Here is a 20,101-nt window from a genome sequence, read left to right as displayed (position 1 = left end):
AAGTAAAGTACCTCAAAATGTACTTAAGTAGAGTATTTGAGTAAAATGCAGTAATGGTAGAAAACACAACATTGTAAAATGTGAAACTAATATGTTGTAGCTTTGACCTTTTTGGTTGAAACACCTCCGGCTTTGTTTTGTCACCTTTACCACATGTGAAACCAAAGCACGCCATTATTCAGCCCCAAGTCAGATCACTCTTTTTATAGTGTCATAGACATCTTAAAATAACAGAGGTGAAAGATTTGCCAGTAAAGGACTGTGTTAAACTAGGAAAAAAAAAATAAGAAGGACAGTCGGGTCATGTTCATGTTGTCCATCTTCCGTCAAAAGGAGATTCCTCAACATGATGTTATTGAATGTGAATATTCGGTAAAGAAGGGAGACAACGCCAACTTGTTAGAAGGAACAGGAAAAGGTTTGTGCATGTGTGTGGGTGTTATTTTTAGGTCGGGTTGTTTTAAGGTTTCTGTTTGATTTACCAACACACCCACACTGCAGGCAGTCTGCCTCCAAGTACTGCAGTGCTGCTGTCCTCTAACAGGAATGCAGTAAAGTTGGATATATATAAAAAGTCATGATCTCTGACAAGACAATCAAAAGCAAGTTAAACTTGCTTCATATGAAATATTAGAGAGGCTTGTGTGTTGTTTTAAAATGCGTTTTGTTAATGTGCCACAGTTACCACAAGCATCTTCAGTGGCTGTTTCTTTTTGTCAACTAGTCTGTGAAGAGCCTTGATATCCATTCTGGGACACTGACCTTACTGAAAAGAGTTATCAGACATTTTTCTGTTGCAGACTCATTACACTCTTCTCTTGACGCTGAATGGGCAAGTGAAATATTTAGAGGCCTATTTAAATGTCACATTCTTCGTTTTTTGTTGTCGAGCCAAGCGGCCTGCTGCCTGGTCAAATGAGAATTGGCAGGAAAGAATGTGGTAACATCCCAGATCCTTTTTCTGGAAAACCACATTCCTAAATCCCAGAGGGGTTCCCTGAGGATGCCTCCTCTCATTCTTTCTTTTTCTATCTTTATTTTCTGTCTCTCTTTGTCTTTATTTCTTTCTCTTGTTACGTTGCCACGGTCTCGGTTGCTAAAAAACAAGCTGGTCGTCTGAGTCACACTGGCCGTCTTCGCTCAGGCTCCTCTCTTTCTGGCACTGATGTCATCAGGCTGCGCCACGAACGCACCGTCGGTCAGAGAAGGAAAACGCCGGGAGTCTCCCTGTTTCCATTTCGCAGGATCCACAGACATCAGCAGAAAGAGTGGCGGACTGAAGTCTGCCCTCAGTGTTTTGTGGTTAAGGGAAAAAGTTGAAAGATCAGCCTGCAGTTGGAGACTTCTTGAAGCTGATTTTGGCCGAATTACACACAAAAAAACGATGTTTTCTGTTTGAGTTTGAGGAACAACAAACCGGTGATATTGTTTATGTGATCATGACTCATTTTTAACTGCGACGAATACCTGAGTAGTTGAACTATTAGATTAATTTCCAACCATTTTGATAATCAGTTTTAAAGAAATTCTCTGCTTCCAGCTTCTTAAATGTGAATATTTTCTGGTTTGTTTACTCCTCTGTGAGTGATAACTGAATATCTTTTGATTATTGGAAAAACGCGACATTTGAGAAGGTCATCTTGGGCTTTGGGAAACATTGATTGACCTTTTGCACCATTTTCTATCTGACCTAATTGGGAAAAACCCAACTACAGATTATGATCTCTTACATGAGTAAGGTGTTAAAACTAACTTTTGCAAACAGGAAGGTGGGCATGGATTTTACTGCTTAGTAGTTCAATTTAAGTTTTATCGGCAATCAGTAGCTAGTCCTAATCTCTTTATGGTCCTGCATTTGGTCCGGTCAGCTCGGCCCCTTCTGACTGGAATAATGACTGACGAGATGAAAGGGAAAGATGACGTTTATGTGAACTTAATACCCTCTGCTTCTTGCTGATATTCTCAGTATTGACTTGGATCTGTCTCTGTGTGTATTTGAGCTTATTTAGTGTTAGCAGACTTGCTGTTAGACAGCTGATCAACATCATACTATTTGACTACGGTATTGGTTTATTCATGACTCTGTAAGAAGGGGAGAGGAAGCGAGAGGTAGCCCAAGGGAGACGGAGGAGCCAGATAAGGAGTGAGAGAGAAACAGCGAGTGAGGTTAGCTGGCTAGCTGCTTGATACTTGATCAGCAGCAGGGATGAATATTTCACTGGTCACATGGCTGAGACGCTCCAGCAGCAACAACATCCATCTCTCAAGAGTTTCTCTCTCTTGAGTGTGTGTATGCCCATGTGAGGGCATGTGCACATGATATTATTTGTGTTTTTGTTTGTGAGAGAGTGGTGGTTTTTTGTCTTGTTTCCTGTTCCACCGTGCCGAGTCTCTGTTTATGTCTGTTGCTACCTACCGCTGAATAATTTACGGGGATGTTCAATTAGAGAAGGATCTAACGCTGCCAGGACAAGGTGTTGAGCGGAAAGAGGCAGGAATTTGATGGAGTGAATCATTTAAAATGCGGGCCGCTGAATCACAAAGCATTGCTCACTTTGCAAAGTTTCCCTCGCAGAGCAGATACCAAGTCTCTTTGCACCTTTTAGATAGTCCTCCATCAGTGAAGACCATCAGAACAAAAACCTCTGTCTCTGTACAAACGTCCAACTACTGAGTGGCTCCATTATCATAAAGCACCACTTTTTGATAGATGATGATACAAATGGTCTTTTTGCTGCACCGGTGACTTTATTCAGAAAGGGCATTTGATATAAGGAGGGGTATTGGTCCTGAAACTCGCTTACTTAGCTGGTTTATCAGATATCAGTCCTTGGAGTTGCAATGTTTGAGTTGAGTGTGAGGACTCTGTATTTTTGACTTTTGCTTCAGTCCAGCACCTGGTGAAAAATGAAAAAAAAGAAAAGTGTATCCTGAGAAGAATATAATGGATCATCCTACAAGTAAGGAAGGAACCAAAAATAAGTTTTCAACCTCATTAAAAGCTTTTACTATACCCAAGTGCCCCAAATTTCATCTTTACGGATCCTGCCCTAGTTTGAGCTTTATATTGACTTTATTATTCCTTTACCCCAAAAATAAGAATTGTTATATCAGTGCCAAAAAATCAGGTATTGCACTGCCACTGATGTGGAAAAACTTCAAATTATATATTATAAAGTTATATGAGGTTTTATGAGCACACACCTTCCTTACAGGGTATATCTAAATTAGTAGGGCAGTAAAATAATACATCTTTGGTTATGGCCATGATAATCAGGTCTCTCTGTCGGGAATATGTGTTAGTTGTTAAACTGAGCTTTGATCTGGCCTACTTTCAGATACACACTTTAAGTGTGTGAGAGATTAACTACAGTAGGTACCAAGGTTAAGCCTACCTGTACTGCTTATGTGTGTTTTAAAATGAAGTGATTCTGTTTATTAAAATACTCTTTCCTGGCTTAGATCTGATGCTACTCAAGAGCTATTTTTTGTCTCACTGCATTGCAACCAGAAACCAAAATTTCTCGGGATTTTAAACATTTTATAGTTTAAAAACCGGTGTTCTGCACCTCTACATGCCACAGGATCAAGGCTGAGTGGCTCTTGACAGCTCGAGAATGTGAAATCAATACTATCCCTGTTCTAAGAGGTTCTATTAGACTGGTGCACAGGTCAATAAACCATTTAGGATCTGGTCACTCTGCTAACTATTAACCAATAATCAAACTGTAAGGGCAGAAACGAATTAGGTCATCTAGTTTGTATGTTCAAGTCTATTTACTTAAGCTGAAGCGCAAATAGACTGAACACACAGAATCACTACAACATACTGTCAGTGCATGACAGTGAGGTTGTATCAATAATGAATCAAGGGCCGCACGATATGGTTAAAAAAATCATATTGGGATTATTTCAACGGATATTATTGTGGTTTCATTTATGATGAATCAGAAAATTCATTTTTGTATCATAATTTTCATTTTTACTGAAAAAACTTCTGCAATCATGATGATGTGACATTTGTTGGTTCCGTGTCAAACAAACACGTTTTCTTACACCTGGAGTACAAGATTTGCAGGTCAGGAGCGCTCTGCAGCACCACTACTTCATTATAATACTGTTTTGTCACATTTTGCGATTTGGATATTGCACCTGGCTATGTTACGATTTTGATAATATTTCAATTAATTGTGCAGCCAACCATTCCTGACTCATATCTGTGAAGTAAAGTCGAGCGTTGGCGCTTATTGTGAGGATGGAGTACAGTTTGTCCTTGCTGTGCACAAACATAGTGTGCTATTAAGAGGACGTGTTTGGTTCTGAAATATGATTCATTCTAAAATTAATGCTTTTTTGTGCTTGTTTGAAAATGGCTCCCAGTAAACAATATTGGCTGGTTTTCATGACAAACTATTTTAAACATGTTATTGAAAGAGTGAAGTGTGTGTTGCTTTGGAAAGGCACCCCCTCTGTTCACACAAAGCCTAACAGTTGGGGTTTTCTCTGTCCAGCCTGTCGCTTTGCCAAGAACTTGTCTCTATAAATATTCCCCGGCTCAAAGCAGTGCTTCTCGTCTGTGTCTTGCAGGTTTGCTAAGAACCTGTCGCCGGACAAGATCAACCTGAGCACGCTGAAGGGGGAGGGCCAGCTGACCAACCTGGAGCTGGACGAGGAGGTTCTGCAGAGCCTGCTGGACCTGCCCACCTGGCTGGCCATCAACCGCGTGTGCTGCAACAAGGCCGCCATCAGGGTGAAGAACACTGTCACATGTTAGATTAGTACATTTTTAAAGGAATAGTTCAACATTATGGGAAGAGAGTATGTGAGTTACATGATAAGAAGCTACATCCAGCAGCTTGATAGCTTAGCTAACAACAACAATTTGTGGTTTTACAGGTGGTTATGTGCCTCTTTTCTTGGCTAGACACAGTAACTTCCTTTGCTAGTTGCCCGGCAACTGCTCAGAGCCAAGAAAAAGTCTGGCACGTAACCTTCTATAAAACAACAAATTGTTGTTTTTACACTTTGGAGATGCAGGTGGCAGATTTTGTTACCTTCAGACAGAACCCAGCTAGCTGTCTTCCTCTGTTTCAAGTCTTAAAGGGAAACTAAGCTAAGTTTCATATTTAAAGGTTTAGTTTGGATTTTTTTGGAATGGGTTTGTATGAGCTACTTAGCTACAGTCAGTGTATTGTAGATGGCGGTCGGCATGCCCGCAGCTTGGAGAAGCAGCGGCACAGAAGTTAAGTAAGATGCTGTAGACGGGCGCAGCAGCAAAACCCATTTTAACCACCTTAAAAAAAAATCAATATCAGTTTAAGTATGCATTATATTTAGAATATTTTCAGAGCTCTAACATGCCGACACATAGCCATTTCTGACAGGGAGCCTAAGCTGTTGTATAACTCTCTCCATAGCTACCAAACTCCTTTGCCAAAAACAGTAATTATACATTGCAGAACACCAGAGTTACTGCTGCTGCTACCACTTCCCTGATTGTTTATGATATTTAAAATGATGTACAAAACTAATTTACACAGTGTTATTTCAGGCCTAAACTAAAGGAAAACTGCACAAATATCTTCTGTGTATGAATACAGACAGGCTGGCACTTCAGTCATGACACAGCAGTTGCCAGTTAACACTTATCTTCCGTCCTGCTGGAGCTGTCTGATGCCCCTCACGCAGTCACGGTCGCCAGCAAAGTACCATTTATAAGGGCAGACTCTGACACACCCTGGAAACAGTGAATGGAACTGCGTAGTTTGCTTCGTGACTGGACTATTCAGACCAAGGTCCACTTTCCACCTCCTCTGTTCCTCCTCCACCTCAGCTTTTTTCTCTCTTTTCCTCCTTGTTCTTTTCACATAATATCTCAACCTTATCTTTACACTTCCGAGTACACATTTGAGTCTCCATTTTACTTGTCACAAGCTTTCCTTTGCTGTCTTCCTGAAGCCTGTTATATTTACTCGACTAAGCAATATTGCAAACATAATACCCAAATCATTTACAGTAGACGTATGTGGAGCATTAGATTTCTCAGTGAACGGTGGAGCTGTGGCACTGCATGCATTGTCCGCTGTTAAAGTAGTAAAAAAAAAAAGAAAAAAACAGAGAACAGAGATCTGTATCTTACTTCCTCGCGTATATCACCATTTCTTCTTTGTGTCTTCCTGTTACAGAGGAGCTAGTCCCAACACTCTCGCCACGTCATTTTAAACGACCGTCACACACAAATTAAATAAAAGTTGCTTTATTGGTTCCCCATAAATGCCCACACTGAGTCAAACGTCAGTAAATGTTTTTGCCTTGATGACTCGGAGTGACAGGCCTGAGCTAGTAACCCCTACTGGCCCCTCCTGACAGAGGCCTGTGTCTCTAATTCAATTACAGCCGTGAATGCTATGTATTTTCACACTTTGTGATTTATGACGTCTCAAAGAACAAGTCGCTCTGTGGGGGAAAAACTGCACATGAACATAAGCATTTAATCTCTTTTGCTGTATAATGTGACACGGACATGAATCAAGAGGCTGCGTGTTGAGGATTAATGGAGCTCCGGAGCTGAATGGAGCAAACTGCCACTCAGGCTAGGCTCATTGATTTCTTTTTTTCTTCCTTCATCTCAAGCTACCTCGCCTGCCATTTTGGCTTGATTTAATTCTGGGCAGTTTGGTTGCATTTAATTTAATTTTGCAGCTCCCATTGGCTGGCATTGGCTGAGGCTAAAAAAGCTAAGCCGCTGTTTCTGTTATTGTTCGCAGATACCATGGACAAAGTTGAAGACTCACCCAATCTCTTTGGTAAGTTTCACCTACCACACCTGTTGCTCACATAATCAAAACAGGACATCAATAAGTTTTTATATATTTCAGTTATTGTCATTTAAGTCATTATATTCTTCTTGTACGACAAATGAACAAAAAAGTTCAAACTGATTTGTATTTGACAACGTAATAGGACAGATTAACCAGCTGTACTTATTGTGTTGTGCATAATTTAAATGCATAATATGTATTTTCTGTGTGTCTCAGTCAAAACAATGAAAACAACAGACATAGTTTGTTGATGTGATGAAGTAGCGTGGGAGTTGTTGCCTTCATTGTAAAACAATGACCAGTGCCGATCAAAGTCTGTTTGACATGAGTCAGGCAGAAATGGTCCGAAATGAGGAAATGTATTTAAGTTTAATTTACATTGTGTTTAGTCATGTTCGCCAACTTCCTGCCTCACTCTCTGACGTATCATCTGATGTTTCCCCGGGAGTTACAGTGACGGTGACCAATTGAAACACAGCTTTATTTTAAGTAAAATTACGGATTAAAACATTGTTGGAAACATTTTGGATAATGTCGGCACACAACTCAAAATTTATAACAAAAGTCTTGTGATTAGACAATTTAATGTGGAAGTGTTACATATTACACATTCAGATGATGCAGTTCATCACAAGGTGAAGAGCAGGAAACCACTGAAGGTGTTGTAGTTGTTGCTGTCGTCGTAGAGCACTCTGGTTGCCTCGAGCTGCACAAACACGCTGTCTCCAGCCTCCAGTTGCACCACTGCTGCGTTCGATGCACTGTCGTGGTTATCTGAGCCCGTAGTGTCCCATGTATACACCAACCTCTGGCTGTTCCTCATCAGTGCCACCACTGAGTTGGGCTGTCCAGAGTTGTTGTTGTACATGGTGAATCTGAAGTAGTACATCCCCTGGACCCTGGCGGTGAAGATGCCAGTGGCGGGATTGTAGCCACTGCCGATGTTGGAGAGGATTGTTTGGTATTTCACTGGTGTGCTCTGTTGAAATGGACCAATGAAGCGTCCTAAAGCCACGGTGAAAGCCACCTTTGACTTGTTTGCAGATGTGATGTCTTTGAGTGCCTTCAGCTGCTCCTCCTGAGCCTGGTTTACCTTTGAGAGCTCCTCGACCTGGCTCTTGTAGAACTGCATGTTGGATTCGACTGTGGCCATTTTCTGCATCATGGTGCTGAGGGTTTGTTCAAGCCTGCTCTGCGTCTGTGTCGTGGCTGCCATCTTCTCCCTCATGGCTGCCACCTCGCTGAGCAGGGCGCAGGTGTCAGGTTGACATACTGCCAGGCTGGTCCCAGTCCCCAGGTGGTTGTAATTCCCATTGCACAGGCTGCCTGAAACCAACAACAGCAGGAGGACTACACACTCCATTTTATATTCGTCTCCACAAAAACTGCTTGCTGAGTGCGGTCCATAGTCCTGGGACCCTTATTTATATTTCTAGCCTCAATACTCATTGAAGAGGAACACAAAGCTAGTTAATCATTTATTTAGCTCAATCATTACCTAACGAGGTACCGTATTAAAAACTAGCACAATATTTAATCTGTTGTTTGTCACTAAACTGAATGCTGGTTGCCTGGCAGATTGTATAATTCACTGAGTTTCAAGGCGTTTTACCTTACTAGACAAGCGACTACTCATGTGAAAGTGAACAATGGAGGTGGCTTCAGCATCTTCATCCTACACAACTGAAGTGTACTGCAGTGTACATTGTGTTTAGCTGATTGGCGCGCTTATCTTACAGCGAGAAAAACACTGGAAAGAAGTGCAAAGTACATGGGCATTAAGACAAACAGGTAGTGAGTATTAGAGTTATTACCTACTGATCCAGTGTCTGTATTGGGCGCCGATATTGGCGCACTTCAATCATCGGATATCGAACTGACGTCACCGACCCACATACCCATTCAGAATCCACAGTCTAGTTTGTGTATGGATTATAAATATGTGCACAACTTTATTAATTAATTTATTTCAGTGGAAACCAACAACTTTTCCCGCCCGTAGCCGTTCATTTTCCTCATCATAACTACTAACAACACAGGACAAACTGTAAGTCTATGAAGGAGACGTGAAAGCTGAAGGAAATGGTGCCAGGCTGAACTTTCACACTAAACAAAAAACCCCTAACGGGTAGAACACACATCCTGCGTCTGCAGTGCAGGACGCCTGCGTTGCTTAACGGCTGCGGCTCACTTCCAAGGGTGTGTCCACATACTGCTGTTGCCAGGCTTGCCTGGCAATGTGTAGCACAGCTACTGCCAGACAGCCGTGGCTACTGCCAGGCTACTGCCAGCTGCCTGATTGGTACTGCGCAACAAAGATGAGAAAGATGCAAGATGTCTCACTCCCTAGCTACGTCCATCATCAGCTCTGTTTACTGTTTTCCTGATGCATTTGTGATGCCGAACGTGAAACACAAGAAAAAAAACAAACAGAAAGGCAAACTTGTCTTCTTGCAATGGGAAAGCCGCCGATCACAAATTTTTAGTGGGTTTACCGATGTTTAAAAACCTGCACACCAGTGATATAAATGAGCAGTTAGCTAACTCACTTTGAAAATAATTACTACGAATTTTATTAAGTATATACGAAAGTGGATTGGTGTATCCTGTAAATATGTTTTATGGAAATGGCTGCAGCAGCCGGACAGTATTCCTGTGAAAGATCATGTAAAAGATAGCGCTACGACTAAAAACATGACACGGATATATATAATATATTTATAAAGACATTGGTCACCGGGATGTGAAGTTAAGCCCATTACTTGCTTGCAGACCCTGGATAAAGTGGAAATGGAGATGAGTACCTGTGATGAGCCCCGTCCCCCTAATGGCCCGTCTCCCATAGCAACGGCATCAGGACAAAGGTGAGCACTGCGGTCGTTTCTGTTGTGCTTCTTGTAGCTCCATTATGTGCATTTGGGAGAAGAGCCTCCTTTCCTTGCCTGGATCGAAATAAGTTGCTTGAAATCACCTTTTTTACCTTACTTTCTCTCAACCCTTGTCCATCTGTCTGTCCCCCGTGTAGTGAATATGGCTTTGCAGAGAAGGTGGTAGAAGGGATGTCACTGTCGATCAACTCCATCGTCATCAGGATCAGTGCCAAGGCCTTTAACGCCTCCTTTGAGCTCTCCCAGCTGCAGGTCTACAGCGTCAACACCAGCTGGAGCATCAGTGACCTGCGATTCACCCGCATTCAGGACCCTCAGAGGGGAGAGGTCAGTATTCAGTCATTCTTTTTATTCCAAAAACTAGTCCTGTCTTTGTCGTACTGACATGTCTGTTCGGCCCAGATCCTGACCTTCAAGGAGATCAGCTGGCAGATGATCCGCATCGAGGCAGACGCCATCCAGAGCGCCGAGCATGAGATGTTGAGCGCCCCCATTCGCCTCATCACCAACCAGTCCAAGATCCGAGTCACTCTCAAGAGACGGGTCAGCCTCAAACACACACACACACAAGTACATCCTTTGAATAGATCCATTTTAAGAAATTTGATGGACCAGTCTTTTAACGGCGACTGCTCTAAGCATCACCCTGAACAATAATCCCTCTGTAAGGGCTCACATGCTGCAGGGCCAACACCAGCGATTCATCAAACGGCCAGTGTGCATTCAAACAAAAAACACTATTAATGTCTGTTATGGAGACATGGAGATTTTTTTGTAATGCAGCATAAATTGCACAAAGACGGCTGTGTGAAAGTAATTAACCCCATTTGTTTCGTTAGGCTTTTACAGAACTGCTGAATGAAGAATTTATCACGAAAAACTTAACAACTAGCCCAAATGTGCAGTTGTAGTTCATATTGTAAAAAGGGATCTTCTGTTTGGGATTTACCTGATAAAGAATATGTAATGTGCTGTGCTTAAGGTGTTGTATTCAGAGTCAGGAACAAGCAGTTCAGTACAGTCCCATTGAGTTGAGTTATAAATGAAGACCTCACACAATAAGAGAATTTCCCTCCGAGTGTCATGTTACACTAATCGGAGCTCTCAGGCTACCTCTACCTGCATAATGCATGTTTATACCAACCGGCTCTACCTGACGCAGATTAAGGACTGTAACGTGGTGGCCTCCAAGCTGATTCTGGTCCTGGACGACCTGCTCTGGGTGCTGACTGACTCCCAGCTCAAAGCCATGGTGCAGTATGCCAAGTCTCTGAGCGAGGCCATGGAGAAGTCCGCACAGCAGAGGAAGAGCATGGCCACGGAAGACCAGGTGCACACATGACCGTCTCACACAGATATCCGCAAATACAGCGATTATTTTTAATTCCTCTATCTGTCTTACCTTCACCTTTTCACATTTTCAACATTTCCCCCTCCCTTTCCCTGTCCATGCCCTAATTCCACCCTCTGTGGATGAGCAACGTCATGGTCTGATAGTTTGTCCTTGTGTCCACGGAAATCATGTCTGCCCCTGTCTGTGTCTCTCCCTGATGCCATATGGCGTCTATCTGCCTACAACATCTTCATCTCTCTCTGTCAGTGTCTGTCAGTCTGCCCTATTTTTGGCTTCTTCAACACAAACACTTACAAGATGCACATTAATCGCCCACACAAATTCTCACCTCTGCAAGTCCCATGGAAAATACAGTGGCCAATGTGCTTTCTGTAGTTTGGTGGAAAGCGCCATCTGCTGGAAGATTTGAGCATTGCAGCAATATTACCAGACTAAATACAACGACACACAAGGACCACCATCACAAGCATCAACAACACAATCAGCATCTAAAACTTCAGTACTAATCATTGAATCTGCTATTTTTTTGTGCATGTGCAGGAGGCGTCGGCGCCCCCCTCAGCCCAGCAAGTGCGCACCCAGCAGGCGTCCACCGCAGCTGACCAGAGTGCAACCATGGCCAAGCTGTTCAGCGCCTACGATGTATGCGAGACGTCCCACCACCTCCAGATCACACACTTGGACCTGCACATCTGTGACGACATCCACGCTCAGGACAAAGGTAGCACATGCACAGATCTACATGCACATTACCTTAAAAGTCTTTCATTCATATTTTTTTGCCACCAAGCTGTTTTTTTAACATTGTAATAAAGAGCTACGATTATTTTTCTGTCTTTCTTCCCTCTGTGCAGTGATCAATAGGAGGATAACGGGTGGAGCCATGCAGCTTTCCTTCAGCTCCATCACTCTGGACTACTACCCTTTCCACAGAGCAGGTATGAATCCTGCAGTACAGATTATTTTCCCAACACCGCATCTTATTTTTAGGCTTTTGTCTTGGTCCGAGCATATCTCATATCTCATCTTGCCACGTTTGTGAAGATTGCGTGCATTTGAAGGATGCCTACACATACCTTGGTGCAGCTCTCACAAATATGGGGTCTTATTAATTTTTATTTGAATTTACTAAGGCAGTGTACAAAACATAAAAGCCTTCTACTTTCCATATCTTTTTAAAACAATTCCATCAAAGGATAATGATGAAAATAACAAAAACACAAGTATACAAAAAACAGAAGGAAATGAAACAATATAGGTCTAAAAAATTAAAATGCATATAAAAAAAGAACAGTATCTTGGTAAGCATAACCAGAATCAAAAGATGTAACGGAGATACAGCTACTTGTACTCATTCTCCTCCTCTCCGACCTCTCCAGGTGACAGTTGTGTCCACTGGATGCACTACAGCGAGGCCACCAAGACCAGAGAGGGCTGGGCACGGAATCTGCTCGATGAGTTCAAGTCCAACGTGGAAATGTTAAAGACAGCAGTTCGAGACCAGCAAGGCCCGCCCCCTGCACAAAGTTCCCCCCAACATGGTAAACGCATACACTTAGACACGTGTTTGGTATAACTTGATCAGGGTGTATATTTTGTTGTATCTCTTGGCACACACAACACGGCACATCATCCCTTGTTGGGTTTTCTGTCCTCCAGTGTCCCTTAGGGACGATGTGTATGGGCCTCTAGGAAGTCAGGAGAGATCAGGAGAAGGAGTAGGGCTTAGGGAGGCAGATGGAGGACTCGTAGAGTGGAGCTCACACACACAGCGTCCGGCCCAGTGCTGCTGGTGTCTAGAGCCAGGTACCTAGGTGTGTGTGCGCACAGCTGGGTGCGGTGATACACACCTTTTGCAAGGCACAGAGGTTTCCTGTCGGAGAACTGAGTTTTTCCCCCTCTTTTTCATTCTGTTTTCATTTTTGTTTCCTCTCTCTCTATCCTTCCATCTCTTCTTTCTTCATCTGCAGGTAAGATAAACACCTCCTCCAGCATTTCCTTCAGCCCTCCACCCACTCAAAGCCCCAAGACGCAGCTCATGTCCAGCTCCGTTGTTCTCAGGATGGCTGACTTCAGCATCTACCAGGTCACTACAAGCACACTCTGGTTCACAAATCTTAATGTAAAGAATCACTGAGACTACGCACATCTTCACTGCTCTGAGTGATAATTTCGGTGTCGTTTGTGTGTTGTAGGTGTCAACAGCGGACCAGCGTCGCTCCAGCCCCAAGGCCATGATCTCCTGCAATAAGAAGTCCTTGTACCTTCCCCCAGAGATGCCAGCCATTCATGTGGAGTTCACAGAGTACTACTTCCCTGATGGAAAAGACTACCCCAGTAAGCCTTAGACTCAAGAAAGTAGCATCTCATTTTAGAAAATCTTCATCTAGCAGGTCATGAGTTGTGTAAGTAGCTGTTTTTATACAACAGGCCCACTGTTTTGGCAGCGACCTTCCATCTCTCACCTCCCTCTTGCATCTATTCAGCCCATTTGCTCCGCTATGTGGTAGACATTGACTGCTGTGTGGCTGAGTGGACATTGATTTTCTGAATTACGCCCAGTGCTCTGAATGAGGAATCACCCAATTAATTCATGATATGGATTTCTCACGAATTCCCTCCGTTAGGAAGCGGACAGTTAGAGGTTTATGTGGGAATTTATGTTCAGCCCTGTAACGTCGTATCTCTTCCCAACTTCCTCCCGCTCCTCTAGTCCCGTGTCCTAACCTGTATGCCCAGCTGAACGCCCTGCAGCTCGTCCTGGACCCTCGCAGCCTGGTGTGGATCAACCTTTTCGCCCTCGACCTCAGGCAGAGTCTGGAGCAGTTCATGGAGATCTACAAGCTCAGCGACTCGCAGAAACCAGAAGAGCACGTTGACATCAAGGTTGACGGCCTCATGCTCAAGGTGAGGTGGAAGATGGACACATGAACGTCTGTGTAAATAAAGTTATTATTGCATGTATTCTCTGTTATTTATGCTGATTTTCTGTTCCTTCTCTCCATTAGCTGGTGATTCCCACCGATCGGGACGCCTCCTGCCCTGCTGATCTGCCCCGCTCCGTCTCAGTGCAGACCTCAGAAATGGTCGCCACGAACACCCGACACCCTGCTAACTGCACCCGATCCCACCTTGAAGCCCTGCTGCAGGCCTTCGAAGAGGAGCCCTTCTTCTCTCCTTCTTTCTTCTCATTCCCTCGCTCCTCCTCCTCCTTACCCCTCCTCCATCCCGTCTTCCAGCGACACGCTCACGAACAAGACACCAGGCTCCACGACATCTACCGGGGCCTGGTGGTGCCGACGATGGGCACAGACTCCCTCAAAATGCCAGCTGCTACTGACTTTTGGGCGCTGCACTTCGCCCAGTTTTGGGTGGACTACGAAGGCACCCGTGGAGGCAAAGGGCGACCGCAGCCCTTTGTGGACTCCTTCCCTCTCACCGTGTGGGCGTGTCAGCCTGCAAAGATCGTCCAGCACCAGGAGAGGCTCAAAAGTGCTGCTGAATCAGGTTTAACCAGGAGCACATCTGGAGAGGCTGTTGCACGTCTGCAGAGGAAACGATTACTGAAGGAGTATTACAGCACTGAGAGTGCACCAGCATCATCTCACAGCAACGATGCAACACCTCCACCCAGTAACGGACTCCATAAACGCCTCTCATTGGACAGTCTGCCTTCCTCCTCCTCTTCTTTGTCGCCATCGAGGAAAGATGCAGGTGTGCATGTACTGGTGCACGTGCAGAAGCATTTAAGTGCTCAGGTATGTTTATTTCATTTGAGTATTTTTTAATACGTTAAGAGAAAGTTTTTACTGTTTAACTTGTGAAATTCTAACTTCATAAATTCTTAGTGACTGCAGACACACAACAACAATGTGATGATGGATCAATGTTCTTCTGAAATGAAAAAAACAAAACAAAACAGACACTTGAATAAATGTTCAGGTAACCGAACATGTTCACAGTTGAGGTATTTCAGGCTGAACCGACAGTCTGGTCACCAGCATGGCTCAAAATGGCATAATAACCACTTTGTTCTGTGTGTCCAGGTGAGCCACCGGCAGTATGTGTTCCTGATGCATCTCCAGCGCAGCATAAAAGCCCTGCAGCAGACACTACAGCAGGATCTGGAGGAGATGGGCTTAAAGAAAGACCGCAAGGATCCCTCTCAGCACCCCGCAGACCACCAGCCCTTCACTGTCTGCCTGGGCCTCCTGCTGAAGAGCGCCGAGGTGTCCCTGCTCCTGAAGCCCGTCACCCAGCCCGAGGGTTCGGGATCTCCTTTGGGGTCTGAGCTCTCGCCCTCAGAGAGCCGAGGAACTCTGGAGCCTGGGAGCGAAGCGGGAGACGGGGCGGAGAAGGGGAGTGAAGGAGCTGGATCTGGGTTTGAAGGAGGAGCAGCCAAAGGGGGATGCACTGTAGACCAGCTGTTATGTGGCGAAGGCTCGGACGGTCCTGCACCTCTCGTCCCCACCACGAATCACAAAGCCTCACTGGAGGAGAGGACTTCAGCTAAGAACTCTTCAGTTGAAGGAGGCGAGGCGGTCGTGGACGGGTTGGGTGGGAGTGAAGGAGTGGGAGCTGGGCTAGACTCTAGAACCCAGACGAGTGACCCCCTGTCGGACCAGCTCGGCAGCAAAGACTGGAGCGACAAAGACTCTGCTGGAGCCACCAAGATGCCTCAGTCAATATCCAGGTATTCACTTTATGACACAGAAAGGCTGTTAATTAATTTAGTAAACAAGGCTGTTTTTTTGCTCTCAGCACCTTTCAGGCTGATTCTTTTTGTACTTGAAGCAAAATGAATAAACAACCATTTATATGCAGAGTATTTGCTGGATCCATCCTCACGAATGCATTGATTTGCTGCTTTCCTCTGTTTTTAAACAGTTTTTGGACTGTTTACGTTAAACTAGAGCTGCAACAATTAGTTGATTAACTGATTAGGAGATCAAAAGAAAATTTGTTGCAAATTATTCTCAAAATCGATTAATTTCTTCTTTTTTTTTTCAAGAAAAATCACAATCAATGTTTCCCAAAGCCCCAAATGTCTTCTTTTGAAACAAGCCAAAGAAATTCAGTTTACTCTTATTATAATTACTCAAACTGAATAATCGACTATCGATTATCACATTAATTTCATTTTTAATCAATAGATCGTTGCAGCTCTATAGTGAACAATTATTCCATTTATTATGAAAACAATCATTAGTTACAGCCCTAAATTAAACTATCAGTTACTTTTTCAATTAGTCAAGTCTTTTTTAGGCTATAAACGGTCAAAAAAGTATTGTACAAAGCTTATTGCAGCCTCTAACTGGCAAATATTAAGTGTTTTGCTTAATTAAAACAAATTGTTTCCATTTTTGTTTTCTATTGATTGACCTTCTCAGCTCTGCTGTAGCTGATATTTCTCACCATTTTTGACATTTTACAGACTAAACAAGTAACCATTAATTATGTCAGTTTTAAGATTTCCAAACTGAACCCTCCTGTGCTTCACTATGGATGATGCATCAAACGAATGAGTCTTTCTCTCTCTTATCAAATCTGTCTGTTCCTGAACACAAGAGCTGTGTGTTGAACTCCCTCACGAGTGTTTGTCAGTATAAATGTTCACTCGTCTGACATTGTCAACGTTGGTCTGCCTCAATTTGCCATGTCTTTCTGTGTCCTCATCTCCTGTCTGTCCGCTCATCATTTTCTTATCGTTTCTTCACTCATTCACTTCCTTTTCGGCCTCTTGACCTTTGCTTTGACCCATGCGAGGTGTGTGTGTGTGTGTGTGTGTGTGTGTGTGTGTATTTTCTCTCTACCAAGGAAAGGAAGTTTGTCTGTGGTTTCTGATCTCCTCAGCTCCTCAAACTCCAGCAGATCCACCTCCCTTTATTCCATGTCCAACATGTAAGACACTGGATCTGTGACTAGCTGTGTTAATGAGTGTGTGTGTGTGTGTGTGTGTCTGTATATGTACTCTGTGAGTTGTGATGAATACAAATCAGTGCAAATGTGTGTATGTGACTCCCCTGTGGGCATGCATTTGCATGTGCATGACACGCTGGTCCTCGTCTGTGTGTGTGTGTGTGTGTGTGTGTTTAAATTAGCTTTTTCTCGTACATGTTGACTCGTGGTTGATGTTAGAGATGATAAACGAAGCTCCTTCTTTGTGACAGTTCTTTCTTTTCTTTTCTTTTCTTTTCTTTTTTCCAGCCTTGTGTTCTCTGTCTTTGTGGGAGCCACTTTGATTCTGTCCCTTGTGATTTTTCTTTAGATCGTTTCTGGCGCTTTGGAGGATAGCACACTTGATTCTTACATGACCTTAAACAACACCACACACAAAGGAGTGAAGCGATATTTAATTCATGACTTGTGGAGTAAGCCCTGTCAGCTCTCTGAGAGCGCAGTGGTCTCAGCTTAGTGTCAGCAGAAGAACAATTCCTATTAGATTTAGTGAAATAAAAGCACTGGACCTGGTTTCCTCCTCTTTTCTGGTCCTCTTAAATCAGTCGTAAATCAGTGCCATGCATGGACAGTGTTACCCAAAACCGATTTTTAAACTACACATAGAGATATCACTGATTTGTCAGTCACACAGTCTTCTCCACGTGACTCCATGTCTTGTCTGTTGTAGTGGTCGTTTGATGCGGGACCGCTCCCAGTCCAGTTTCTCAGTGTCCTATAAGAACATGAAGAAGAGCCCGTCGCTGCAGTCGCTGGACAACATCTCCATCGACAGCTACCTGATGGAGGACGGAGACACATACAGTCTGCTGGAGAGAGGTGCAGCAAACCTTAATGCATTCTTACACATGTTTTTAACTTGAGTACTGATGCAGTGTTTGTCAGACAAGAGCATAATGTTTTTACATATTACATCCCATAAAAACAAAGAATCTTTCCCCTACAGGGATCAAAATTATGATTACTGCACATGTAGTGGTAGGAAACTGTATTGACCAGAAGGTGGCAGCATTGTTCTGCTATGTCAGTACTGTACAGTGTTGCACGGGAATGTATGCAATGTATAAAAGGCAAAGTCAAGTGTGTGTCTCCTCAGTGTAAGTAATATTTCTGTGTCTTTATGTACGGTACAGATGACGTGTCCATATCAGGCTTCAAGGACGCCATCAGCGAACAAAGTGCCACCGAGAGCGCCACAGAGGCAGCAACTGGTCACGAGCAGGAGGGAGGCGTGTCTCCCGACACTGTCAGCGCTACCTCCCAGAGCACCGACGATCCCACGAAAGATATGGCAAGTTGCTAAAACTTTGGAAATACTGGAAAAGACAAAAAAATTGGCAGGCCTAAAAATATATCCTGTCCAGTATTGGAGTCAGAAATTCTCACAGTTGATGGTGCTGTCCATAATTTTCCTCACTGTTTTCATGCACTCCTCCCCTCCAGGTGTCGGTGCTGGTGCTGAAGGTGCAGTCGGTGTGCGTGGGCATGGAGGCGGTGGGCGAGAGCACGGCCGTTGCTCTAGAGGTGGGCCAGGTCACACCCAGCCAGCTGGGCAACATCTGCCTCAGACAGTACCTCAGCAACCGCAGCCTGGGTAAGAAGAGGTTTGCCTACATGTTTTTACTGTGGGAAATATGGTGCTTTTCACTGAGCTGTAAGATGTAATGCATTTCAGTTATAACAGGCATTTTTCTGTATGATTTCTACTTTGGACTCACATTTCAAACATTACAGGTGCCATATGCAGTATCTAACACAAACCTTTGACAAAGCACAACAAATGTATCCCCTTCATCAATATAAACAATTATTTTATGGATATAAAATAAAGACTAGAAGCCATGTAAATAGTACAGGGTCCATAAACTCCATAAAAGTCTCAGAAGGTCTTAAAATCAAGGAAATTATGACTAAAAAGGTGTAAGATTGGCAAATGATGTGTTTAAGGGTGATGGGAAAATTGTCACACACAGCAGTCTACTGATAAAGTTCCAACAGCGTGCATTTGTTTGATAAATGTAGTGTTAGACAATGTGAGACTCTGATATTGATAGAAGTTTAAAGTTGCATTAGGTCGCTACAGATGTCGGCGTCTGGCTTTGTGTCGTCTTTTCTGTTATCATCAGCTGTGGTTGCTGGTTCGCTAACAAGCCAGGCAAATTCAATGACATTACATTTGTAATTGTGTTTGATTTTCCTGGTTTACACCAAGCTGCAATATGAATACTGTTGAAATGAAGAAATAATGATGCTTCATTATATCTATTTTTTTTTTTGTGAAACCGCAAATTGGCAAAATACTGAAGAACAAGCTGCTCTTGTTTTTAAATTACTTGCTGGTTGATTACATAAACCAAATCCACCACAATAGTCTTCTGTCAAAGTAGGCTGCAGCCTGTTTCTGAGGTTCAAACTAATGCTGAAGATGAAAGTGAAGATTGTCAAGATTTAAGCACACAAGTAGGGCAGCTACGAAACAAGAAAGAACAGCAGGGGAATGACTACACTGTGTGTTTATGGATTTAGGCTAAAGCCGGCCATGTAACCAACTTTTAGTTTCTTTCGTAGATTGTTATTAGATGATCTTTTCTGGTATTTTGCCTTAAATGACAGTAGAGTAGGAAACACATGGACAGAGAGGAAGCACATGTGATAAAGGTCTTAGAACAGATTTGAAGCTTTGCTGTTGGGTTTAAACCACCAGGATGCCCCATAACCGACCCTGCCCAGCCCCTCCTCCCCCGGTGAAACAGCCAGCAAAACCATTCCTGTTTCACCCACAACAGACAGCAGCAGGAGGGGGAAGCTGGTAGACAGTGTAGATGTAGCACAGAGAAAACTAACTGACTGTTTCGACCATCAATCTATAATTTAAGGCAATTTTCATGCAAAAAAAAAACAACCCCAAAGTAAATGTTTCTCAAATCAAGGTGATTATAGTTAACTAAAACTAAATTAAAAACTAAAACTATCATCAGTTAACTGAAATAAAAATAGAAACTAGATTAAAAAAAACAAACAACTAAAACAAACTGAAACCGTATTGTAGACTTAGAAAACTTAACACACATTAAACAAAA

The 20,101-nt window shown here is 43.3% G+C and overlaps 2 protein-coding genes across 4 annotated transcripts in view; one reads left to right on the top strand and one right to left on the bottom strand.

The window, feature by feature from the left end:
• bltp3b (bridge-like lipid transfer protein family member 3B) overlaps positions 1 to 20,101 on the top strand; it is a 33,291-nt gene that overhangs the window by 6,359 nt on the left and 6,831 nt on the right. For all 3 annotated transcript variants that reach the window (XM_073480309.1, XM_073480308.1, XM_073480310.1), the window contains exons 2-18: positions 4,588 to 4,750; positions 6,768 to 6,806; positions 9,594 to 9,685; positions 9,847 to 10,036; positions 10,112 to 10,252; positions 10,872 to 11,039; positions 11,604 to 11,784; positions 11,918 to 12,001; positions 12,443 to 12,604; positions 13,034 to 13,149; positions 13,259 to 13,400; positions 13,777 to 13,970; positions 14,072 to 14,821; positions 15,110 to 15,756; positions 17,692 to 17,840; positions 18,155 to 18,312; positions 18,465 to 18,615. In XM_073480309.1, coding sequence (XP_073336410.1) covers positions 4,588 to 4,750; positions 6,768 to 6,806; positions 9,594 to 9,685; positions 9,847 to 10,036; positions 10,112 to 10,252; positions 10,872 to 11,039; positions 11,604 to 11,784; positions 11,918 to 12,001; positions 12,443 to 12,604; positions 13,034 to 13,149; positions 13,259 to 13,400; positions 13,777 to 13,970; positions 14,072 to 14,821; positions 15,110 to 15,756; positions 17,692 to 17,840; positions 18,155 to 18,312; positions 18,465 to 18,615 — 3,527 coding nt within the window. The remainder of the gene's footprint in view (positions 1 to 4,587; positions 4,751 to 6,767; positions 6,807 to 9,593; positions 9,686 to 9,846; positions 10,037 to 10,111; positions 10,253 to 10,871; positions 11,040 to 11,603; positions 11,785 to 11,917; positions 12,002 to 12,442; positions 12,605 to 13,033; positions 13,150 to 13,258; positions 13,401 to 13,776; positions 13,971 to 14,071; positions 14,822 to 15,109; positions 15,757 to 17,691; positions 17,841 to 18,154; positions 18,313 to 18,464; positions 18,616 to 20,101) is intronic.
• Positions 6,855 to 8,201, bottom strand: LOC141008099 (complement C1q-like protein 2). Its single transcript, XM_073480311.1, has one exon. It carries the CDS (start codon positions 8,182 to 8,184, stop codon positions 7,450 to 7,452), a length of 735 nt encoding a protein of 244 aa, XP_073336412.1. The 5' UTR covers positions 8,185 to 8,201; the 3' UTR covers positions 6,855 to 7,449.

This window comes from Pagrus major, chromosome 14, assembly GCF_040436345.1.
Source record: "Pagrus major chromosome 14, Pma_NU_1.0".
NCBI lineage: Eukaryota > Metazoa > Chordata > Actinopteri > Spariformes > Sparidae > Pagrus > Pagrus major.
This window is presented reverse-complemented; position numbering and strand designations above follow the sequence as displayed.